General features: G+C 47.1%; 1 protein-coding gene and 1 long non-coding RNA gene across 5 annotated transcripts in view; one reads left to right on the forward strand and one right to left on the reverse strand.

The window, feature by feature from the left end:
* The window catches only part of LOC130529682 (kazrin-like), a 101,054-nt gene that overhangs the window by 28,179 nt on the left and 46,477 nt on the right, over nucleotides 1–26,398 (reverse strand). For 3 of the 4 annotated variants that reach the window (XM_057040144.1, XM_057040143.1, XM_057040145.1), the window contains exon 4: nucleotides 6,396–6,503. In XM_057040144.1, coding sequence (XP_056896124.1) covers nucleotides 6,396–6,503 — 108 coding nt within the window. Of the gene's footprint in view, nucleotides 1–6,395; nucleotides 6,504–25,465; nucleotides 25,626–26,398 lie in introns of those variants that run through there. The other variant, XM_057040146.1, reaches the window with a different exon arrangement.
* On the forward strand, nucleotides 312–6,791 carry LOC130529685 (uncharacterized). The gene is made up of 3 exons (XR_008951632.1): nucleotides 312–584; nucleotides 5,480–5,551; nucleotides 6,342–6,791. It is a non-coding gene; the product is annotated as an uncharacterized LOC130529685 (long non-coding RNA).

The raw sequence follows: 26,398 nt of genomic DNA on the forward strand, positions 1-26,398 counted from the left end.
TGAAATTCAAGAAAATCGAGGATAAGCATATTTAAACTTGCTATTTTCAAGAATTTGATATACTCTGTCATGCATCTGACACTTGTAAACACAGAACAGACCTTGATGTCAACTGACACCTTCACCCCCCCCTCTGAGATCAGTTCAGGTTGAAGTCTACCAACGGCTCAGAGCCTGAACAGGTGACTGACCGGGCGTGCACTTATCAGACGCGACAGCACGCACACGCGCCGGTCCTCAAACATGAAAACAACAATATTGAGTGGAGAAGAGACTCAACAAATGATCCAGAAGAATGAAAGGTGTATTTGTTCCTTTCTCCTCACTCACCAGCCTGTCCTCGCTACCTGTCAGACCTCATCCCCTCCTCCGAGGGGGACGTTTCCAGGTGATTCCAGGATCGCTCCAGGCTTTTGCAACAGGACAAAATCCAAAACTGGTCCGTCAAGCTGGTGGGGTCCTTAGAGAGGGGACATGCTCGGGTGCTGCGACAACGTCTTTCTCTCCGGTGTAGCTCGTACCTGCTCGGACTGACTGCCCTGGGTCCGCTCGGCTCCTCCCCCCCACTCTCAATGGTCTACGAGGTAAGGTGGGGGAGGGGTAGCTAGATTTTTTTTCCCCCCACATGACTCAAACGCACACAGAAGATGAGGGGAGGAGCCCAGAGCAGGTGTGGTTTACCAGCAGGTGAGCGTAAAAGTGTTTGTAGTCCAGCGCTGACAGGCAGCGTAAAAGCCGCTCTGCCAGCTGCTCACCTGCCAGAGGGATTAAGTAACCCGAGTGCTTTCAAAGTACGGTCCCATGATCACCTGGGAAACACTTATCCAAACAGAAAACCACCTCTTTGGTCACATTGTAGATGATTTTGCTTTTAAGTGTAACCGTGCAGTATAGAACAGACCAAACCAATGCTGGACAGAAGCTAGTTTACTGGATATTCAATTCATTTTCTTGTTGCATATGTGATTAATGTGGAAATAACCCCCCCCCCCCCCCCCCCACACACACACACACACACCAAATCCTGCTCTCAAATCAGAAAGCAACAATAATTTGATAACATTATTGACTATTAACTAAACCAATCAGCAGTCGTTTGTCCATTAACCATCCTTAATTACGAGGATCAGCAGAGCTTCTATAACTCTGACTGTCAACACGGGGTGGATAATGTATGGCTAATCGCCCCCACTTCAGTGACGTAGATGCTGCTAATGCACCTGTGGCGTCCGTCTGTGTCCCAGGGACGAACGCCGGCTGAGCCGCGCAACTTCGATTTGTTCCCTCTGCAGAGTGTGACATCTCATAATCACCCCGTGCTTCCGCGCCCGAGCCGACCAGCCGGGAAAAGCAATCTCTGCCCGTCTATTGTGTCCGTGCATAACAGACAAAGTGAGGAAATTGAATACGGCCGACAGAATCGAGGCTGTTTGCTTCCCCTGGAGATCCTCCGATTTCACGCGTCAGGTTAAAGCTTGGCGCGGAGGCCCGAGTCTGCGGCACAGGCTGCACGTTTGTGGAGGCTCTGCGTGGCGAACATGTGCGTGCACGTAGAATGCATATTGATTTCACCTCATGATAGGCCCCCGAGGTAAAGCTGCTGAACTACTGAACCGGAATTCAGTCATTGATTTGGCTGGTTCGTCTTCAACGTCCTCAAGGCTACTTAGAAATGCCCTTTAGGCTTCGCTGAACAGAGTCAGAAGTGCATCACTTGGGCGAGGCTGGCAAAAATGCGTGATAAAATGATGTCAGGGCTAATCCTGTTTAGTAATTGGAGTCGTATCATAGCTCCCCGGCTTGTTTGGGCCTGACCGTTTAAAGTTTTAATGAGCTGAAATTAAATGTAACCATAATGTCATGTGTAAGGTGCAGTGTGAGGTACTTAAGAGGGTTTTTAGTTATGACCATAAAGCCAGGATCAGTTTTCCTCAACAAAAGAATGTACTTAAAGCATTCAGACTGCATGAAGAAGGCATTGGATGACAGAGTGGGGAGCGATTCGGGAAATTAGCTTACGCTGCAGCCGAATGATGCGGCATCAATCAAGGGTGTGTGCTTTTGGGCCGGGGTGACAGTGCAGAGTCTAAATGAAAATCCATACAGGCAGCCGGTTGCTTTCTCTTCGCACAATAGCTCAGAGGACGGCAGCAACACCTCACCCTGGCGAGGAGGTGCCAGATCTTGGGCGATCTCATGAGCCGGGGAGATAAGCAATGGATTCAAAGCCGAGACACGCAGATGGTCATTGTTCCTGCACCATCACGGTGAGATTCTCCTCCTTTCAAAACCGCGTCGCGGCACATAACGGTGCTGACTGTAGACGCTCGGAGGCGTTCTCCTGCTCCCGCAACATTTCACAGCTCTGCAGCTTTTCCAGCAAAGGCGAACAAGGCCGGTCGCAAACATGCATGCAAAATAAAGAAAGGGGAAAAGTGCCCCTGAACAATGGTGACAGACAAACACGTAGGAGGAGAAATGGTCGAAAATGACGCCAAAAGCAACGTTTTCAGCATGTGTCGCTACACTGCAGGTCTAGACTGGGATTCCTCTGTCAGTCAAAAGCATTTTATAGGACAGGACATATTAATGTCAACATGGAAGTTCGTATCTTTTCTAATGTAGATTTATTTTTAGAGGCTGCAGGACAATAAAGTTTCTCCTGAACTTCCAGACTTCAGGTTCTATTTATTTTGATAAAATGTGAATATAAAATTTGCCGAGTGCATCTGGCTGATTCCTGCATGGTGGTCAGCATATACATCTGAATATCTGGGAAGGAATTTGGAGCGAGTCGATGTAATTTCCGTCCCCCCCCCCAACCCTTCCACCCACCATCTCACTTTTGCCTTTAGGCAAATCTGGTCTGCGTGGAGGGTGGGTCAGCGCGAAAATGTCAACTGAAGGTCTTTTGTGTGAATTGACACCTGAGGGTTTCCAGCCTTCTATTGTTGAGCTCATGCGTGCATAAAGTGCTGCTCCGCTCCGGTCTCACACCTGCCAGGATCTCAGAATGCGGCCCAGACGTGTGTGTAGATGTGTCTGTGTCTAGCTTATTTCGCTTCATGTCTCGAACACAATGGCTCTTTAATTGCTGTTTGATAATCAGAAGGAGGAACCTGCTGCGTGCAGCTCAGCTCGTGTTCTGATGTGTCAGCTCTGACAAACGCTGTCCTGCTCCGCTCTGCCAGTCCCCTACTGCTGACCGCCAACAGATATTAGCTGCCCGTGGGTGGGTTTAACAGCCAAATGAGAGGTGAGCAGAGGGTATTAGGATCGACGACTGGCTGTACAAGGCAGCCGTTGGACTCATGTCCAGACAGAGGGAGGACTGAGACCAGCAGCGCCTCGACGCTGAGCTCTGCAGAGGGCTTCAGTGCATCGTTTCTGAGTCATGTGTGCCATTATCACAGCTACGGTATCCTGACGCGCACGTGTGCACGTTGTCTCCTGGGGTTTTTGAGCCCTTTGTCTTTCCTCCTAAAGTCACCGGAAGTTCAGACCACACTTAGACCGGTCGTCTATTTTAAGCACAGAACTTCCAGTTTGCTCCTGTAGATGATTCCACCTAAATATCCACCCTGGAAAAGCTGAGATTCCAACCATCCAGGGGGATCCGTGCCTTAACGAATCAAGCCCACCCCGAATTCTCATAGTATTTCTGTTGTTTGGAAAAATATTTGGTGTGCAACGCCTGCTGCCAGCAGACTGAAGTCACCAAATTGCACAGTCGCTGTTTCTGCCCCATTTACTCTGGAGAAAATGGCTGCTCACAACAGAGGACGGAGACAGTCTGAGACCCGGCAATTTTGGATGCATTGATAGTATACTTCAGCTGCTGCGGGAATGACAGCTGTGGTTGCACAGAACGTCACACAGAAAAACACTGCTGCAAATTCCCGCCCATTTATGGGTTTACATTTAGTTTTGCAGCATTAGAGTGATTAATAAAATCCTGATTGTTTATGGTAAGTAAATAATGGATTTTAGGCCTATTTGGGTATAATTTAGATGATTTTGCTCTAAACTTCAGTTCATCAGCGGCTAGTTTAGCACAGTTACTATGAGGGGGTTGAGAAAATAAAGTAAAAAATGTATTTTTTCCATTGTTTGTTCAATGTGGGTGAACTTTTCCCATGAAGACCCACACCAAACAGCTGCGTCAGCCTCAGCTATGGAACGTGAAAGCAGCAATCTGAAACAGCATCTTTGGCTGGCAGCTCATTTAGAAAGTGTTTTGATGACCTTTTTCAGCTCGTCACAATGTGACAGAAGTCTGCAGATGTTCCGATTCCCGGGCGGCTTCCAATTCTGACCTTTCGGTGACTTTTAATGGAAACGCCGGAGCCCGAACGCAAGCCGAATGTGCCGCGGTGCAATTTGTGAGATTTCGTGAAAACTGTCTGCGTAGGACAATCATCCCTCCCCCCACCGCTCGCCTCCAGTCTCTCCGTTGATGCTAACAGTCTGCCAGGATTATGTCGCTGCTCTGCAGGGTATTGATCTCACTGTGGGTGTAATCGCTTCCAATTCGGATTTGGATGATGACAACACAAACAATAGCTGCTCGTTGGATCCTGACGCTGAGAGGAGCCGCGTAGCATCCAGAGCGAGGAGCTCTTTCTAATGTGCGTAAATGACAGAGCAGAGGCCTTCAGAAGGCTGCCGTGGATGATTTAAGTGCCACTCTTCCGCTGCAACAAAAGAGCAGGTGTTGGGGAAAGTGTCGGAGCGGGAGAAAGAAAATGCGACTGTTCAGCGGTGATGGTCCCACGCAGGCACCCGCACGCATGTTTCACCTCCTTTTAATGGGCTTTCACAGAACACATGGCAGGAAGGGGGAACGTCCCGCTCACCTTGTTCCTTTCCTCCTCTTAAGCCCACTTCATTCATAGGATGTCCTGTTTGACCGATGTGCACCAACATCCCGATTTAAATAAACCCACCAGTCAGGCTTCAGCAGGCTGGTGACATCAGCAGGGGTGCAGCAGGGGCGGCGCTCCTCTCCTGACGCCGCAGCTATGCTACACGTGTCCTTTCCTGTCTTCCTTTAGAGATATTCTCATTATAATGAAGCATTTCTCTTTCCTAAAATGTCGAGGCACGTTGGGCTGAGCTGATCATAAAGCAAGAAGGGACAAACCTCCATAAAAAAAGAACGTTTATATGAGGAGGAACTGAGCAAACTCTGAGAGACACCTACTCCAGGATTACATCCCACAATAAAGAAGTGGATCACACACCCTAAACACACACTACACACTTTAAGCTGCACACCTGACTGTCGCCGGTCCACCGACATCCCCACCCACCAGACCGGAGCCGGGGATTCTTCCTGTTTCGTACTGTTTTTATTGTTGCACTGTCCTTTAGCGCAGTCGGTAAAATAATCTGTGAATACCTGCTCACAGAGTCTCAGGTTCGATGTAAACAGCCGATCAGTCTGATTACCAATCACAGTTCCTGTCTTTGACTGCAGAGCTGAGCTGGCCTTGCTGACTGCTGCTCCGTGCGCCCCTTTTCCCTGAGTCTGCACGTTCGGGGAGGACAGGTGGGCTGCGCAGGAGCGTCTGCATCGGTGTCAACTTATAAATATGCCTGGATTTGTCCAGAAAAGTGACCCCTCCACACACAGCATCTGTTCCCCTGACTTTGAAGTGACTTCTAAAGTCCTAGATGTGCAGAACCGGAACTTTTTGTCTTTTTGTTCTTTTAAAACGTCTGCAGGAATTGTTAAATGCAGGAAAATTGTTAAATTAAATTAAAATTGTTAAATGCAGGAAAAGTTAAATGGTGGGAAAAATCAACACAAAAGTCAGTGTTGTAGTAACCACCATTCAAATCAGAAAGAACTCAGATTTGGCAGCCATTTACACCAAAGAAAAGAGAAACGGACCCCCTGGGCTCTCCAGATGACAGTGGAGAACCACTATTGAGCTGGCAGCTTTATAAAACCCATGGGCCATGTTTGTTGTGGAGCCATGTGCCTGCTCTGACCCTCTGTACCAGACTGCAACTCTCTGGGAAGCGTCTGTCCTGATGAGTCCAGAGTGTGGAAACAGATGAAAAATAAATGACTCTGTGTTTGTCTGGACATCTAAATGGTCATGCCAATGTTTGACAGCTAAACTCCACCTAGTGGTCGTTTGAGTAACAACAACCTGGGCCTCCATAGCTGCGAGCTACTCAGGATGCAAAAATAGCAGCTGGTGTATTTCAATACAGATGAAGAAAATTACTGTCTGTAAAATAATGAAAAGATCCAGAAATTGATTGAAGGACGTTGTCTGCTAAAATTTTGCAGACCACAGAAATTTCTTTTGCTTTTCTGTTTACTGCAGGCAAATGTGGTGCTTTCAGAACAACCGGCTGTGCAGCAGCAGAGCTGACCTCACCTTTGTCCAGGGCCATGTCGGGAGAGTTGAAGTCCATCAGGCTGCTGATGTCCGTCTTGTAGCACATATCGGCCGCTGGCTGGTTCTGCCTCGGCTGAGATGGAGAATCTGCAATAGAAGTGCATCCAAACATTTAGGAGAGAGAATATGGAGTTTATTATCCCCTCAGTTCACTCACGCCCTCGTAATGTGAGAGCAACACAGAGTCAGCAGAAGCAACTGCATGAATAACCGATAAGCGAAAGTTCATCGGCGAAAGTTTTTCTCAGACCGCATGAAAACATTGGGGAGAGGAGTTGATTAATGCTGCGCCCTGCACCATCTTTCGCAATGCGTAATGAACTTTTACTCCGCGCTCCCTGCGCTGCGCTAACTGCACAAAAGCCCGCCATTCATCACCGCAGCAGTTGTCTCTGGGGGAGCCACAGCGCAGGCGTGCAAGTTCAAACGCATGCAAGAGCATAAACAAAAGTTGCCGCTGTGACAGACGGCTGCATGTAAATATTAGCATTTTTATGAACAGAGTTTGATTCGATTTCGGGCGAGGTTCAGTGGTTTTTAATATAGCTTGTTTCATTTTTTCTCTAACCCCCCTCCCCGGCCTCAATGGTGAAGGCGTTTTGGAAGGATTGCTCCAGGTTGGCCCTGAAAAAGTGCAGGAATTACAGTTTGCTTCAGCCGTTTTCCCCCGTCTGCATGAGGCGCTGAAGTCCAGACGTTGCTTTTTAAGTTTAAAAAAAATGAATAATTAACTTCATATTCCAGGAAGCTGCATATCATCACCTCTTTGACCTCCGCTCCCCACTGGACTCCCCGTCCAACTCATTAATAAGCCATTACTGGCTGGAATATTAATGCTGATTAATGGTGGAGGGCAGGGCTCAAGGTCAAGTTGTGTGTGCTCTCTCATCACATTAAATGACTCATCACTGAAGGTTTTTGCTGGCGTACAAAATCATTCATTTCTCTTGTATTTGTGAAGAAGCACATTTTCTTGGATACAATCCATTTCATTTTTTTAAAGATAAAGCACAATTTTAAACAAACACAAAAGGTTTCTTAAGTGATGTACGGTGAAAGAGAGAAATAAAAACCGAATTAAAAGATACGTTTCTAAAAAAAACACTAAAGATAAAACCAATCAAACATAATAAATAGGTAGACTGTCCACCCCAGATAAAGCAAAACCATATGAATGTTTCCTTGTTGTATTTGAACACCTTTTTATCCCGTCTACCATCCTAAGATCCTTAACTATGGCCCAGCTCGCACTCTCTCACCCAGTGGTATCACAAAACTCCTGACAGAGGTGTTTATCCCGTGGTTTCATCTATAATATTCCTAAAAGCACTGATTCTGAAGGCGTGAGCAGATTAGCTTGGCATGGAAACACATAAAGGCTCAAATCCGATTGGACAATAAAGTCTAACATCCACCCAAACGTACTGGAACTAATGCAGCCAAGAGAAACACTAAGAAATGAAGAGAATAGACAGTTGGGGAAAAAATGTAAACAATTTCATGGATCGCGGCTACATCTGCTGACATAAAGGAGAGGACCGGGGTTAAACTACAGAGAGATGAAGAAAAGAAAAGAAACTGCAATTGAGTCTTAGGGAATCAGTTATTGTTTTGTAGCAGACGTCTTGGACACGTACAAGAGAAAGAAGACAGACTATAATATGAAATAAAAGGAAATAGTTCATGTCTTCATTGCTGTTGACTGTTTCCAGGCATCAAGCACAGAAAACTATCCAAATTTAAGACTTCTTCACCGAGTCCCTGTAAATAATTTGTCTTCTCTCACTGAAAATACTGAGTTTGCTTCTGTACGTGCAGACCTACAGTATAACAGCTGCCCCTCGCGTTACCATGGACGTCTGTCCAGTTACCAAGCAGCCAACAGCTGAAGTTTTATGCGTCACTGTTCTTTTTTAGCATATTATGCATTCTGTGCGGTCCAGCATCAGCGTATTGACTTGTCAAAGCCTCAGACCTCCGGCAGCCGAGACAGTGGAACCACACATTAATATTCATATTCACCAGTTGGACACACCTTGATCTTTCCTCTCTTCTGTCCTCACATGAGAGCAGGAATCATATCTAACCCAAATGTTTGGGTAGAATTCCTTTTTTTTCTCCCCTCTTGTTGCCAAAAAGACTGTAGAAACTGTGGAATTTGATAACAAATCAGAACAGAAATGCAATCATTTTCAATTTGTTTTGCAAAATTTCAGTCCCAGAAAATTAAAGCTGTAAATAACACAGCAAATAAAAGGCGTCGCTGTCTTCTGTAACCAAAGTTCCCTTTATGGGTTGTAAGTCAGGGGGCTGTAAATCCCCCCCCATCCCATTTTTATCAGTTTTTCTAAGAAGAGCAGTGAAACGGCACAATAGCAGAATCACTGGTGATGAGAACTGATGTTGTTTTGCCCAAAGTTAAACTGTCCTCAGTTACCAATAACAGGAGATTTAACCAGCTGCCCTGGAAGTGCTGCTGTGATGAAGGACACAATGATTTAGTGCAGAGGAGAAAAAAGACAACGCCTTCTAGTCTATATCTTCACAAGAGATACATTACAGAGTTTCAGTGTGGAACATCAAACCCCCACGTGGAGGTCAGAGGTCAAATGTGTCCCAAGGACTGATGCTAACATTTACCACCCGTGCAGTAGGACTTGACTGTTGGACTCTGCTGCTGTGGACAAAAGCCTCACATTGTTTATGAGGTGAAGCAGACAATCCTGAGGGAGGGGGGGGCGTCTCTAAAGCTGAAGTTTTCTGTCAAACCGAGGCAGCGGAGTCTCAGTCTGACTGAGTCTGGAGGAGATTTTTGTTGATTCTGCAAACTTTGATGCACATTTCTCTCCCCCCCCCCCCCCCCAAAAAAAAAACCCACAAACAAACATGGACTTTTGCTTCAGGGAACACCAAATATTTAGCACCCAATCAAAAGATAATCTTTTAAGCTGAGGGAAATGTTTCTAGTGCTGCTTTGATGTTGCCTCAGAAAATAGGTCTGGGTTATTATTGCTGTTCCCTCGTGGCGATTAGCTTTGCTTTGCAGTCTGGTGATAGGACCACGCTCACAGAACCACCCTGCTCTTTGGACAGGTCCAGCCACTCATTGTGGATTACTCCCAGTGAACTCCATTAACCAGGCAGAAGAATAAGTTATTTTATAGAAGTAATGGTGCATTCACATTAGAGGAAACGGACTCCTCACTCTATTAAGAAGTGGAGTAATTCCATAAAAGCTCCTCAACAGTCCAGAGTTCAAGTTCAGAGACAGAACGCTATAGATTAAAGTAAAGCGCGTCCATTGGTGCGACGGCCGTGTGTCCAGCAGGGACGCCTGCTGGCCTTCATGGCTGCGCAGCTTTTCCTCAGCCTCTCCCTCTCCTGTCCTCACCTTTCCCGCGCGAGCTCTCATCTCCTCCTTGCCGACTGACCCCGGCCCCCTCGACATCATCTTTCATTTCCCTTTTTCATTCCCGGCTCTTTCTCCATCGTTTTTTAATGGGCCTCCCAGTGCTCCGCTCTCGTTTAAGCCTGCCATATTTTATCTGCAGGCGCAGCTCGGGGAAAGACGTCGGCTGGAACAAAAGACGGCCTTAATGAGCAGCGAAGGTGATTAAGGAATGAATCGGCGCCGTTGCTGGAACCTTCAGCGCGCCGCCCTCGCTCCCCGGCTCGGCCTGCAAACAGCAGATACGCTCCGTCTCCCCCCCGTTCCTGCCGCCCGCCTCTAATTGCGCTGACGTTCTTCAGTTTGGAGGCTGGAGATAAAGACCGCTCCTACCTTCCATCACCTGCTCCAAGACCCCGATTCAAGGTTCTCAGGAAATAATCCAAAGACAAATGGAACTAATGGAGCAGAGGTGCGGGTCTTTGCTGCCGCTGATGAATGTTCAGCCGCCCGCGGATTCCTCCAGCGGACCTGAAGACGACTTCAGTCAGTTCATACCGTAATGAAAACCTGATGAATACTGTCGGCAGATCATTCAGAGGCAGCGCGAAGGCTAGGGGGACGTTATTAGTTGATGTAAGGAGGACGTGGGAGGAAATGAGCTGCTGTCTGGCAGACCACACCGGGGAAGAGAAGCGGGCTATTGTTAGCCAGGGATTGTCATTTTGGCTGTGGCCATCGGAGGGGCGAACTCATCATCTCTGCACGCACCAGTGAAAAATGGAGCATTTGCCCAGAGCGGTGACAGACAGGAGACGCCTGGCGAGCGCTCCTGCTTCAGAACAGCCCCAGAACGGTCACTTAAATGGCACATTTGTCCCTGAACTGAGAGCACTTTAATAGATGGACAGCTGAGACTGCTTACGTCAGTACACCTGTTACATCTGCATCTGCTGACGCCTGCAGTTTTCTACCTCCATCATCAATATATTATAACGCTCGCTAACAGCTAACTGCCATTCAGTGGAGGTTATTTCTATTTATTTATGCACAACATGAGACCCCCTGTGAGTGCAAAGCAGAGGAGGTACAGGCTTCCAACATCTTTATCACGGAATATGCATTAGAGTCATTTCTATCAGGTACGCTAAAGTAGAAAACGCATCTATAGGTTCCGGGGAGCACAGCACGTACGGCTCCAGGCCTTCCAGTGTGACGTGTGTTTCCAGTTCCAGTTTGTACGCTTCCTCCCAGTGTGACCACTGCATAAATCCATAACCAACTCTCTGAATTCTCCTCACGCTAACCGCTGCAGCTTTGACTGACTGACGGCTTCAGTGATGACAAATGCATTTCCTCTGCACGGCTGCTTCCCTCGACTCCAGATTTGTCTCCTCCTACGTCTGGAAACTGCAAAGTAGATTGAGTAATAAAGTCATTTTGATCCACTGCATTAAAATTAGTGAGCTCGTTTGCATTTCAGTCTCATAAATAATTCAACAACAAGAGAAAAAAAGGTTTTATTATACTGTCAGAATCTATGTAAAATACTTCTCTTTAGTGATGGTGGTTGAATTAGAGAACGGAATCTTAATGTTCTGTTGTGAAAGCCAATATTAACCAGCGACCTCGAAATTGTTCTAGCTCCTTTTAAATCACGAGATTTAAAAATCTGCACATGAGAAAAATGCAGCAGGTCAGAAGAATTACTCAAAGACAACGTGGGGAGCAATAACACCGTGAAGAGATTAGAACAACCAGGTGGAATGATGGAAAGGGAAGAGAAATAGGAATGAATCCTCTTCATTATCCCCCCGCTAGTGCAGAAGAAAATGATCGTCTTTTAAATCCTTTTATTTTCACAAACACATCAAATGGACTTTGTTTGGGGCTCATGTGTGTGTTGAACTAGTGGATCCTGTGGGACGTCCCCAGGCCAAACGCATGCACATCAGCCCCATTGGAGTGAGTGACTGGTCCAGGGTGACCCATGACCCTGATGTTTAGGAAGGATGGATGGATGGATGGATGGATGGATGGATGGATGGTGGGTGGGTGGGTGGGTGGATGGATGGGTGGGTGGATGGATGGATGGATGGATGGATGGATGGATGGGTGGGTGGATGGATGGATGGATGGATGGATGGATGGATGGATGGATGGATGGATGGATGGATGGGTGGATGGATGGGTGGGTGGATGGATGGATTTACAGGAATATAAATGTAGAGCAATATATTTTTCCCCTCAGAGGACGAAGCTCCAACACATTTTATGAAAATCATAACAAACGGCTCCGCCTGTCAGTCAAAACTGGTAAATCTTCTACTTAAAAGAATTCACTGAGGAAAGCTTCGAAGCTTTGGGGGATCAGAAATAATTAGAGGGAAAAAGCAAACAACCAAAAGTACGGTAAGATGATTTCTAAATAAAGTCGGAGCTACGTTTGTCTGGGGGAAAATAAAACGTTTTTTGCCGCATCATCTCACAGAGATTCGATCTTCTGAGCGCGTCTGTCCTTGAAGCCCCCCCAACCGCCATCATTCACGCCCCAACGCCACAGACCGCGGCCCCACGTCAGCCGCCGCTTTAACGTGATGGAACGGCTGACACGCACGGAAGGCCGGCGGAGGGTTCGCCGTCGAGCGGGCTGGGCGGAAGGATGGAAGCGAGGAGGAGACAGATCAGAAGTGAGCAGATGTGAGACGGAATAAGGAGTAAATATAAAGCACAGATGATTGAGTTGCCAGCTCAATAATCAAGACGAATCAGTGCAGAGCGGAAGAAAAGGGCCCGTGGGAGTCACAGAAGTCATGTCTGCAGAAGGAAGAGAGGCCATATTTATGTTAAATGGATCATAAACATCCCGGCAGAGGGAGATGCTCCTTTATCGGAGGATGGATGTGATGTGTTGAGGAAATAGATTAGCTCCGGCTGCGAGAGCTCCTCTGCTGCTGCGGCTCAATATTTCCCCCCTCAGCTGCTGCTACCTTCTGAGGAGAGGCTCTCTTCTTCACCTCCACCATCCACTCTCACACTCATCTCCTCGCTCTCTTCCATCATTCCGCCGCTCAACCTTCCCGACCTTCTACTGTGTCTCTGCCTCTCTCGCCGTCTGCTCATCTCTTGTCCTCCCTCGCTCCCTCTATCTGCCTGCACAGTTCCAAGGTTTCCAGGCCGCCGTGACTTCTCCCTCGCACACACACACACACACACACACACACACACACACACACACACACACACACACACACACCCACACACACACACACACCCACACTTCAGCCTTTTTATCAACCTGCAACACTCGGCTGTATCGTTCATAATGAGGAGTCAATAGCTGCTGTTGACAGTTAACAGCCATCCAAGCAGAACAACAACATCGGACCATATGAAGGAGACCCGAACAAAGGCTGGCTAATTACACGTTCTGTAACGATCATGTCTTATACTAATAATCACCATTCATTTTTCAGCCACGTCTACAGGAAAAGCAACTTACTGAGTCATATAGATATAAAAGCTTAACAACGAGGTTTTTTTTTTTGGCGGGGGGGGGGGTAATATGGTGGGAAGGGGCTATTTGCAGTCAGCTGACAGTCATAAAAACATTTTCTTTTCATTTGTGATGGTGATTCTGGATCTGGGACAGAAAGTCGGTTGAGGCTCCTCCCACTTTTAGCTACAGTCAGATGTGAATTCTTCGACCTCAAATGTTTGAGCGAAAATAACATAAATGGATTAAATCAAGGACTTTTCAGTGGAAATTCAAACATTCTTCTGTCTCCCTGGTCTCTGTTTTTTATTGGACCAGAGACCAGTGTGAACTGGGGGTCCAATCAAGCCAGTCGGCGCCGTTTCTGCCTCTCCACCAGATAATGTGACGCCATATCAATGACTTTGCTGCATTTGCTCTCACACTGGGGGGTTCTGGAACAGACCAGAAGCAGCCTGACCGCTGGCCTCGCCCCCCCAGGAAGGCGTGAACTGGCCTCAGAGCCATGTTGGTTTTGGAGGCACCATCGGAAATCTTTACGTTAGATCACGTTACATCTGGACCAGAGTTTGATCTTTCAGTGCGGGTTTTTGTCACCCTGGCTCACTGTTTAACATTTTATTTGCTGGCTTTATTCTCTGTTAGCCTTTAACAATAACAGGGCAACTCCATCAACTTTATGATGTCAACACATCACGGCAGCATAATTAAATTTGTCTCCTTTTGCTCCCTCCAGGCTTGATTTCAACATCCAGCCGTCCCTGCACAGATGGAGGTGAGCGAAGCATGTCAGTCACAGCAGGAGTGTGTTTTGGTGTGTGTAGTGCAACCATGGAGATGCTTCTTCTCCTGATTGCATCAGACGCATATATTTATGATGAATGTATGATTACCTGCTGATGAGTGAAGGCGGCCCGATCAGCTCTGATGTGGCTGCCTTCACTTCAACAACCTGAAAATGGGCCAAAGTTTACATTGCTTCATGTTGGAGTAAATAACTTAATGTTCCATTAGTATTCTGAGTGAGTCCCGGGACTTTTTGCCAGTTTTAGCAGATCAAAGATGTGTTCTGACATGAAAAAGGCTGCACGACTCTCTCAAATGTCACTAAAATATTGTTCCGCCCATCTGAGGGACCTGCTCCATAATTCAGTCCTTCAGTCCCTGACCTGGTAAAATCCTGCATCCTGATTGTTAAAACCGTGATCACAACAGTCACTCGCACATCTGGAAGGTGAGAGGCACCGATGGCGTCTCTGGACAGACCCGATGAGCCTTTTCAACAGTGTAGTGCTGACATAAAAATGACTGATGATTAGCAAAAATTCCTACTTCAGTTTTTGTTGACTGTGACTGAAATGAACTGACAAAGCGAGTTGTGAGAAATGGCGACCGTATTAAACTGATGCGTTAATAATTCTGCCCCCGATGAGCCAAACTCGACCCGTAATACGACAGTACAGCGACCCGTACGCTTCTGTTGCGACGTGCAATATTGGTGTTAGAGAGCGATGAAGCCATTAGGTCAGAAAAGTGAAATAAAGCAAAAGTTCCTCACACGTCTGCGCAGTCAGACCCCATCAATGGCCAGAATGTGGCAGTCTTACACGGATATTAGCAACACTTGATGTAAACACACTCAACCCTCCCCCCAACACACAAAACTAATCTCTGCAATAACTTTATGAATTTGTCCCTGAGCACGCCGGGATCCCCAGGTGCTCCTGCGATGGTCCATAAAGCCCAGCAAACCTTCTCAATCACCTGCCGGAGCATCCGGCTGCGGCGGTGACACCGAGGTGGCAGCCATTCAGGTGTGCTCTAGCACTTTATCAAATGGCTAACGGGAAAAGGGAGAGACGGGATCTGGGGGAGGTGGGTGTTGAGCCGGCGGAGGACTCAGCAGGGGGCGGCAGGCTGCAGTCGGTGCCACTCAACATCAGAGAGTCGGCAGCATTTATGTGCATGACGGATCAATCCACACACACACACGCTGTGCTCGCCGCTGTGGCAGATGCACTCTTTCAGGCATGTTTATACAGAACCTGCGCCACCGTGGGTGGGGGGGGGAGGGGGTGGGGGGGGTCGGCGTGCATGCTGACAAGAACAAGCTTCAAAATGGCTCATTGCTGCATGAGGAAGACTGTTACTTATAATTGCTTTTGTCTACGCGGGTTGTTCCGCTCAACCATTCCAGGAAAAATTTGGTACAAGTTCAGTTTCCACATTTCCAGCGTTCGGGTCACAGAGGGCGTCTGGGTCACTGCAGGTCGGCGGCTAACAAGTTCCTGAGAGACAGGTCGGGTGGGAGATCGCGCCGGATCAAGGCCTTGATATACATTCAGTGAATGCATGCCATTTCACAGCAAGATTCAGAGGAAGGATAGGATGAGGGAAACATTAGTGTCTTTCTCCTTTAGTTGTTAAACATTAAAGACACCAGTGTGGTAGACAGCCTGGGGCCTTCCTCAATTAGCTGGACTGTAGAAAAAGTCTCACTTTCTGTGTTGGGTACCAACAAGACAGCGACCAAAGTTGGCTGACGCCGCTGGTGGGTCCTCAGGCCCTCCTCGAGGTACAGACGAGTCTTCCCTCAAATCCTCTGAATAACTCAACTTCTCCTGCAGTTCAGGTACGCCAAGAACAGAGGCGTGGAGAGGCATTCAAAATGAAACATGACAGCTATTGTGTGCACAGGAGTCAAAAATACCCCACATCTTTCTAGAGCTGGCAACATTTGCTGTTAGCTTCATTAGCACCTCCGCTGCAGAGCTGCAGTATCAGACTCCTGGTGTGGAGTCAAAGAGGAAAATCCACACGTCCCCCTGGTGGGCACATCTGAGTCAGTCAGCACGCAGCCATCAGAGACTCCAAAGATCACAACACCATCGCTCCTCTGCAAGAGTTCATGTCTGATTTAAGACAACTGGAGGGAACAGTTGTCAGCTCGGGACCTCCGGAGCATTTCCTGAACCCTTGTGCTGTTTGCGGAGAGGATTGCAGCAAAGCGCCCTGCCAGCACACTGTCACCGTGGTTACAACAGAGAGCCTCTGCATGTTGGCTTTCCTGTCTGCCTGCCGCCAACAGCCAGTTGTGTTTTGGGTAAACACAGGCACTAAGGCTGGGGGCCACTGCAGCTTGTTTTACTACACAGACGAGCTTTTGACCCTGACCGCGGTTTCCTACATGACTCAATTGCAGCCACGCACAGAGGTCAGAGGCTGATCTGACCTCTACGACTTCTTGTTTATACAAGCAGTGAAGCTACATTCACTACATGCATCCTGTGTGGGACCCAACACAGACGTGGTGGCATTCAGGGAAACTCAGACCAGCCCTTTTTATTCGGTTTTGCGCTCGTTATGGACGATGTAATTACTCGCTCATCCTACTGACATGTTACATTGTGTTGCTTGTTTTCTACAGATTCAGATTCAGATTCAGATTCAGATCCTTTATTGTCCCACACGGGGAAATTTACAGTGCAACAACAGCAGCAAGAGCACTCAGAGAAAAATAAGATAAAATCAAATAGAACAGGATTTGGAATATACAAGAGGATATATATTTATAATAATCTAGGTAAATGGATACTTGGCCTCTGTATACCTGTGCATAGTACAGAGGGTGAATACAATATACATATCAGAATATATAATATTCAGATTGTGCTAGCGGGTGTTATGTTTATTGTGCAGTCTGACAGCAGCCGGCAGGAAAGATCTGCGATACCTCTCCTTCACACAGCGAGGGTGGAGCAGCCGCTCACTGAAGGAGCTGCCCAGTGCTGTCAGGGTGTCCTGTAGGGGGTGGGACGTGTTGTTCAACATGGATGACAGCTTAGCCATCATCCTTCCGTTTCCCACCACCTCCACTGAGTCCAGGGGACATCCCAGGACAGAGCTGGCCCTCCTTACCAGTCTGTCCATCCTCTTCCTGTCCCTGTCCGTGATGCTACTGGACCAGCAGACAATCCCGTAGAAGATGGCTGATCCCAGCACAGAGTCATAGAAAGTCCTCAGGAGGTTGGGGGGGCTAATGTTACAGGTTGTGTTAACATTAACGACTTCCTCCCCCGGCACATATTTTCCCCACTCAGTTAAAGTTATTTTCTGGTGTGTGCTCGCCATCACCGTTTATCGTGGCGTTCAAATAATATTTAAAAAAAATGCTCACAACTGTTAACTTATGGGATCATTTTGTTCACATCTTTAAAACAAGAAAGGAAACCATGAGAGGGCCTCAACTGTCCGTCGTGACGTGTCCATCAAGGGGGAAAAAGCCTTAAAAAAACAAACTTTTTAAACTACTTTTTCCTTTAATTGGATTAAAAAAAAATCTGCCACAAAGTCAGAGAATCTTTGGCCCAAACAAGTCCCAAATAAGCAAAACTGTTTCTCATTAGCATGAAGATCCCAGTTAAATCTCAGAACATCTCTGACACTGTGGTGGGGCATTAAAACAAATAAACAATATTACTGCACCCCAAGTTGCACGTACAGACCTAGCGGGTCCAAAACAACCTTTCAGCACCACCCACTTTTACTTCTAGGCTTCCATTGCTTTTCTCGCCCCCCCACAGCCCTCCTGGAGTCCATCTATCTTCCACATCCACGCGTCCATGTCCAGCATCTCACCTCTCTCCTTTGTGATGCTACAGGGGCAGAGATGAGTCTTTTTGCCCTGCAGCACGATGACGGCAACAGTGAAACCACCAGAGTGTCTTTGTCTGACCTGTCCTCATTAATCGCTCTGCAGCAGACCTTCAGCCCCCCCCATCCTCCCTCTAGCCTGTCATGCTCAGTGTTACCTCGTCATCTTTGCTTCAGCCACTCTTTATATCTTCCCTTTGAGCGCGTCTCTGTCTGTCTCCACACAATCTCTGGATTCAGAGCTCATATCTGAGTCAATCCTGGCTGTTTTAATTAAAGGTGCACCTTTTTTTTCTGTCGCTACATTTATTGCACATTTTTACTTTTGAAATTACCCCAGCGTGCTGAGGATGACTGACCCAGCTCCTATTTTTGACTCAAAACATGCCAGCGATGACGATTAGGGGACATCAATAAACAAAATGAAAATGCAAATAAAGGAGGCTCAGTCTTCAGGGTCAGGGCAGCAGCTCCATCAGAGAGATTCAAATGGACCTTTTATCAACAAAGTTTCATTTTACTGGCTCAGAACTAATTAAATGCAATACTTTTTGGAATCCATCTCAAAAGAAATTAAGAATGAGTGTGTTTATTCTCCAAACTTATTGGTTTGTTTTTGCTGCAGCAAAGTTGTTAATTCAGACTCTGAGAGTTTGGTTTATTAAATGCTGTAACTCTGCAGGACTTTGCCCCATTTAAATGTCACTTCTGACGTCTGTCCAAACGTCTCCAGCTCACAGCAGTTTTATCGATTTGGCCGATTCGCGCTGTTTGTTTCACTAACCGTGCAAATTTGAGATTAATGGCTTCCCCTCTTTCAAATTAGCTCCAAAAAGCCAACTGAAAAGTCTCAGCAGAATCCCCCCGCCGTTGCCATGCCAACCATGAATGGAGCAGACGGTGACAGATCCGTCCTGGATGTCGGACGTCAAGCTGACCTGCTCGGTGTGCAGTTCCTCCTTTTGCTGCGGTCAGCTGACACGTTCACACAGGGAGAACAAATCAGGGACAAAATGATTTGACAAGTTCTATGATTATTCTGACTTTAGCTGCTAAAAGGGCAATTAAAGCGAAAAAAAGGAGTGAACAAACTGGTTCCTATTAACAAAATGGACCTCCTTCCAAAAGTGTTGTGAAGCAGATGCAAGAAATGCTCCTTTAAAGGGTCTGATAATCCTGTTTGGTGATCTCTCTGGTGATCTGCCCGTGTCCTGACACACGTCTGCTGTCCTCACCTCCACAAGCCTCGCTGCCTTCACCCTCCAGGTGTGGATGATAAGATGTCACACCTGGGTCTGTTTCTGATTTGGGGCTTTCACAGAAAGAAATCGCCTAGAAATTGAACTCCGTCCCTTCATCTGTGCGTCTGACACAAGCCTGTGGAACCTTTTCGCTTTGAGGGGTTGGAATTTGGGACGGACCATTCAGGCACCGCCACATTTGACCTCCATATAGCGTCACTCGAGGGATGTTCTGACAAATGCATGCCACGATGCATGTTCCGTAGCTTAGGAAATGCTGCAAAGAATCAGAAAATGTCTTCCAGCAGCTCCAAACTGACATTAAAAAGGAGCAAAACTGCAGGTAATACTCACACCTCCATCCTAGCTGTGATCAGGCATGCAAACATGAACATTTCTGACAACATTGTTCCGCAAAACGCTGCAATTGAGTGTAAGGTTAGAGAACAGGTCGATTATTTCCCACATCACAGAAAAACCCTTTTCCATCAGCCAGGCTTACTCTGCCTAGTTCCACTGATCCAGAGTAGAAGAACTGATTTGCTTCCACTCGGAGCGCTATAAAAAAAAACACATATTTGATGTGCTGCGATGTGAACAATTTGTTCTTCTCGGAGACATCACATCCTGCTAATCAAATAGTCATTTGTAGCATTATTCCACCCGCTTGTTTTTCATTTTCGAAGGCAGCAAATTGATTCAGGCAAATGATTTGTGCACCAAATTTACCTCCGATGAATAAACAAACTTTTAATCCTGCTACCCCGTGGTGTTTGCAGAACTCTGATTTGCTGGATGGAAATTGTTTGTTTACTTTACATTGACGTGCGTTTCGTTGTGTAGAGGTTGTCGGCGCAGGCAGGTTAGCTGCAGTAGCAACATGCTAGTGGGAGGCTGTTGCCAAGGAAGGCCTCTCACTTAGCAGTGTTTTAGCAATAATTTATCAAATGAACATTATCACAAGTCCTGTTTCAGCGCTGACAACAAACAGCTTCATTCATAAGCAGATTAAATGGCCGCCTTCACCTCCACGGACCAAGTCCAAATAGTCCCGTTCCCCTCGCAGATGGGAGCATAAAAGACAGATTTGCTATTTTTAATGAGCCAAGGAAATTCACCTTCAGGTATGAGCTAGTGGGTATTTATTTAGCTATTTAATTAGCTTTGCTGGCAGGGAAAAAGTCATCTTTGCTCCACTTTGCACTACTGCTGCATCCTTTGATCATAAACCGGTCCAGTTAAATGCACTGCTCGGTTATGAATTTACAAATAACACTTTATGTATCGTTGTCAGGCTGCACTGACTCCATCCTCAGTCTCATGCGGAATGTAAAGCTAATCTAGCTTAAATGATACACTCCCTCTATCTTGGCGGATATCAGAAAGGACACCGCTGATGTGTTGAGGGGCCACAGCTGGGGCTCCAGTCGGGCGCCATTGATTCAGCCCTCTCCACCACAGGGCAGTTTGGCTCCCAGAGGAGAGGGCATGAGGTTAATCGCAGGACTCAGCTGGCCCTTTAGCCCCCTGCATTAATAATTATTCCAGTTAGAAAGGAAATAAAGCCCCCCGACTCATCTGTTTACATAATGGACCCTCCTTCCTGTGTGTGCACCAGACTCTGACTTGAGTGATGGACAGACGTTTGACAAACTGCATTTCAGACGTCATTTGTGTGTGCGTGTGTGTGTGTTGGGGGGGGGGGGTGTTCACTCAGGCAACAGCTTAAGGTCCACAACTTAAGGTCCACTTAAGGATGAAGGATAAGATGATCCCTGCAACGCCATCAAAAAACAACCTGAGATCCTTGAGCAGATAAATCCCCTCCTCAGAGGTCAAAAGCCTAATGCATTCCATAACACACCGTCTCCCCAACGAGGCACATCTTCGATTCCGGAAGCGAGCAGCTTCTCCTCCCAATTTCAGATGCTTTCTTTCTCCAACCCCGGCAGATCTGTGTGTTACCCCGCAGAGGCGGCGGCAGGGTATTTTTCATTTCGCTGTTCAACTTTTTTTTTGAAACTCCTCACATCACACCACATCAAAAGAACTTTAGAGTTTAAAGTGTGTTTTTCATGCTTCTGCAGACCAGAAAAGGAGAAGGAAAAAAAACCCAGAGCCCGTCTATTTTTAAGCTCTTCCAAATGTCGCAGCAGCAGCAGAATTCAGGAACACACGAGCGGCCGCATTAAATGACTGAACTGTCTCCAGGCTGCTTATATCATGCACGCGTGACTCGATGCTGAGGGAAGTTTAGGGATCATTCTGCATCGCTCCCAACTCATCGGAATGATTCGCAATGCTGTACGTGTCAGTGGCATGTGGTTGCTATAGGTTACTGTTCAGGGAATAAAACAACTGCAACAGTCAGTATGTTGACTTGGAGTAACACGACTTGGAGTACACGGCGTGTGACCCCAGAACACAAACGGTCAAGAAGCCGGTGGCACCGTGACCACGGGGGAGAGTGAAGCGTACGTTACGCACGAGGTGGAAGACAAAGCTGCAGGATGTTCCATCTTTCTGTTGTTCAAAATGTAGCTCCGGTTTTTTATGATATGACCTATTAGATCGAACGAAAGGGCGTCGCGTTAACCTGCTGGAAAGATACATATCGCCACCTAGTGGTGAGGAGGAGGACATGCTCAGTCGGTTAGTCAAATTTCTTTGTTGTTTGTACAACGGGACAAGGAGACGCCACCAAGACGCCAAAGTCCAATTCTGAGCATAGCTCGATTACGCTGTGCATTTAAACGCAGGCACCTGATGAAGAACAAATCATCATCGTCATGAGCTCCCCTTTCAGCAACATTTGCAGAATGGGTTGATACATTAAATTGCATTTCAACTGCACTAAACCTCTGGTGAGGTCAACATCTGCCCACTTCTTCTAGCTGCCTTCCTTTTCCTCCATTATTAAAGTGAATCTTGTTTAGATGGAATGAAGAAGGTTGCCGCTTCGCCCTCGCCACGTGGTGCATGAAGGGAAGAGCGAGCAACACACCGGCCCATCCAGAATTCCAGGGAGTCCGAACACACGACTAACTTTTGTCCTGGTTAAAACACAGGTGAAACCACACCCACTTTTTACCCCGGGTGGATGTCAAAAGCATTTGTTTCCTCCCTTATTTGGGCAGAGGTTGGCATGGGGACGCAGAAGAGTCGTGAACGGTGCCTCTCCAGTGAATGGCATCATTAATGCTTGGCTGCTCATCGGCAGCTGGGTATTGAGGGTTCCTTTCAGCGGGGCGGGGGCGGCCAGTGCTGCGCTAATGGGATTCAGACATACCCTTTTTATAACAGGGCCTGTCCGTGTGCCAGGGGAAGCGGCTGGTATAAACTAGTGGATGATTATGTTAAACAAATGAGTGCCTCATTAGTTAGACCCCAAGAGTGATGCATGTATACAAACACACACAAACACACGTACGAACACACAAGCGCACAGTCAGACATCCACACTGACAGAAGCATTACAGCGGCTCTGCGCACAGCAAAGGGCAGCACACAAAAGCAGCACTCCGGAGGATACAAGCTCCATCTATTTGACTAATTAACAATCTCCATTTGCGCCAGAGAGCCCTCGACGGCGCTCCGGTTTGCTTCAGACATTCGCTCCACAATACATCAGAATCTGTCACCGTGAACATCCGTGTCCAAACGCCATCTGAGCCAGCGAGCTAATGACGGCCATTAGCCTCGTTACATTCGGCGTTGGGCCGTCAGCTGGTGTGTGGCTGGACCAATATTTGCTGTGTTTTGCCACAAATGAATCTATGAAAATGAGAGAGAAATGTTTTTATGCGCCAGTATAATTGGATAAGCTGCCCTGGAAGCAAAGGAACTTTAATTAGATGACCTGAATAAGCCCCAATCAGCGTGTACAGTAGAAAAATGTCGGCCAATTCACGATTTAATGAAAGTGGCTGCATTTCAAAATAAAGTGCGATGGTACATTACATGCAGGGCTTTTACTGTAAGTATCTCATGCTTGGTGAGCTGTTGAAGCCCTGACCCTGACCCTGACCCTGACCCTGACCCTGGCCTCATAACTACCACCTACAACTGTGTAGAGTCCCTCTCTGTTATGGATGAGAGCGATATAATTTTTTTTTTAAAACCCACAATATTGAAAGGTTTGTGTTTGGGTGAAGCCAGAAGCAGCGCATGGATGGATGGATGGATGGATGGATGGATGGTGCCTAAAACTGGCTCCATCACTGGCCACAGAAGACCAGTTCTCACCAGAGATGTGAAGGTAACCTTTGTCCAGCAGGACACCTTCTGCCCCCGCCATTAACTAAATAATGCATGAAGCATGTGTGAGGCCCGTCAAGACAAGCTGCATCCTCGAGGCTGCCAAATGCGGGAGGATCAAATACACACAGATCCGCGTGCTTCGCAGGGGTTTACAGCCAAACCTCTCAGACGTCCACGGATTAAAACAGGTCCTTGAGATTATGCGTAAAAGCCACCAAAGATGTATGAGAGAAGAGTCACTCTGCATCTGAGGGGTTTAAGATGTCCCAGCATCAAAATAAGTGTGTGTGCGCTTGTGTTGTGTGTTTGTCCATGCAGATTTGTTTCTCTTCCAGCAGTCTCAGAGCTAAAGCAGAGCTCGGAACACTCAGCAGTGGGATTAATGCGCAGTGGAGCTGCAACTCTCCACACACAGGAGTCCCGCTGACCCGATGCCTTCAGGAACACCTCCCCTCAGAAGGCTGCGAATGCCACAAGGGCTCTTTTACCCCCCCTGAAGAGAGAAACTGGGGAGGTGTGATCTTCGTAGCCTCGCCTCAAACAGGAAGACAGGAGGACACGTCCAACACTGGACCTAAATTTAGAAAGTAAATAACTAAAGTGTGTTTGTGAGTCCGACTTTAGCATAAATCTGCCGTGAAAGCTGCGGAAAGCAGAATCAGCCCAAAGTCCGTCTGACACCAGCAGCAGCTGGAATGACCCCAGAAACCGTCGTGCACAGACCCCAGCAAACAGTGTTGATGGTTCATCATGGGTGACATTATTTTAAGGAACGAGCCATCGTTCACCTTAAATACTGTGGGCGAGGGGAGCTTCTTCTTTTTCCATCTGTCTCACACACATGTGGCATCTGAGAGACTTTCAGGGTTGTAGAAGTGGTGCAATTAAATGAAAAATAGAATATGTAAAGAAAACCTTGTGGTCCTTTGCAAAAGGTGGCAAAGGAATGAAAGAAGCTGCTCACTGTCAAGATATAGCAGGTAAAAGTTAGCAGTCGCATTGCAGGGTGAAATGAAAACCTTACTCACTGAAATAAAGAGGTTTAGGATGCCGCAAGGCCGGTTTTGAAATGAAATTAAACAACACAGCAATAAATCCTCAGATGTACCGATGACCTCCTGAAACTGGAGTTCATCTTTGCAGCAGGAACAAACCCGCACAAACAAAAAAACGAGATTAAAAGAGAAAATAAAGTTAGAAACAATATGCGGGGTGAAAACACCTCCCTCAGTCAGGTTTAAAAGTTTTAAAGTCAACCTCTGGATCCACGTAATAGCAAGCAAAGACTTTGTCACGTGCTAATGAGCAGAAAGCAAAGATCAGGTTTGTTTGCATCCATTTTGGGGCGAACGCTCGTCTCCCCCCGCGCTCAGATATTCTGTCGCCTCTTTTCTGCCGCAGTTTTTCTGAGGCATGTTCGGTGACAAAGAATCTGTCCCAGAAATGTCAGTGTGCGTCGCAACGTATTACCAGCCAAAGCCTGTTAGAAGATGCTTTCAGAGAAGGCACGTACAACAAAATGGATCCGGGAGGTGTTTACAGAGGTTTTCCTTTTTTGATTTAAGAGTATTTTTGAATCTAAGCTGCACTCAGTCTGAACTCTTAACTTTCTGTTTGAGCAGATTATGGAGACGCTAACGCCGCTATCATTCTTCCTCATTTCTGATTGGTCATTCAGGACCCAGCAAACCCGCTCGAGGACTGACTGACCCCTCACCTGAAGACCACCCGGCCACGGCCGCCCCGGTCCCACATTCCTCTCCCCTGACAGTGCGGGATTATCGGACGCATCTGTTGCGACATCAGTTTCCTGCCGACCTCACATGGGTTGTGCAGCATCAGCGTCACACCATCTGGCCTCCGAGATCACAGAGGTCCCAGGGTAATACCTCTTGTTCCAGTACGACTCACTTAACCGGCACATCTGGGAGGCTGCAGATCCTGACTTTTTTTTTTTAACACTTCTAACATGAACAAAATTACTATCTGCAATAAAGGGGGGTAATCTTACCTGTGTTTCTGCCCATTTTGCCAGGTTCGGGGGTCAAGCATACCCACCGAGGCAGCCGGTCCCTGACGCTGTGCCGGGATGAGTAGTTTGTCATCCCTGCTTCCCTCTCTCCCCCTCCGCTCTCCTCTCTGTCTCTTGCCGGGGCTGTTTGCTCAGCTGTTCCCCTCTCTGACCGCATTTATCCCAGATGAACAGTGCGGCTTACTCTGTTAATCTCTGTGCGAGCGTGTGTTTCTTTGTGTGCGTGTCTAAAGACACGCCCACCACTCATGCATGTGCACATGCAGAGCACATAAATGTCTTATGAGGCTGAGTCAATACTGTTGACCCCGCCCCATTTCCCATTGAAAGGTGTCAATACCGATAAAAGGAAATGTGTGTACGTGGTTTAATGCCTGCTGACACTGCTGATACCAACAGAGGTCGGAGCACCATTAGCGCTTTAATGTATTTTCCAATATTGTATTGAGCCGTGTAATGAAATACAGAAGAAAAAACACAACTTAATATCCCATCATTGTTTGCCCGGTTATATTGGCCAAGTGGGTGAAAGTGGTTTCTTTTAGGTGACTGCAACAATCCGATCATAATCACCAATTTTATCACCTAATGGCAGTTCTGTTATGAGAAACATGCACCGAGAGTTCTCGGCAATGCTCCCTTATCTTCATGCTTCCATACCTGTTAATCTGATCTATTTCACAAGTTACATCTGCACAGGTGCAACAAATGGAAAACAGAAATGTGAGGGAAGGACAAAAGACAACAGACGTGGCGTATATAAGGAGAGCAGCCTATTCTGCAGCTCTGTCAGCTCCAGCATCAGCGTACGCTATATCAGTAGTCGCCCTGTCCAGACCAGACCGGATAACAGGAATCGAGAGCACTTACTCGGTCACATTTCTGGAATAAACTCCTCAGACTTGATTAATA

Source organism: Takifugu flavidus, chromosome 8, assembly GCF_003711565.1.
Source record: "Takifugu flavidus isolate HTHZ2018 chromosome 8, ASM371156v2, whole genome shotgun sequence".
NCBI lineage: Eukaryota > Metazoa > Chordata > Actinopteri > Tetraodontiformes > Tetraodontidae > Takifugu > Takifugu flavidus.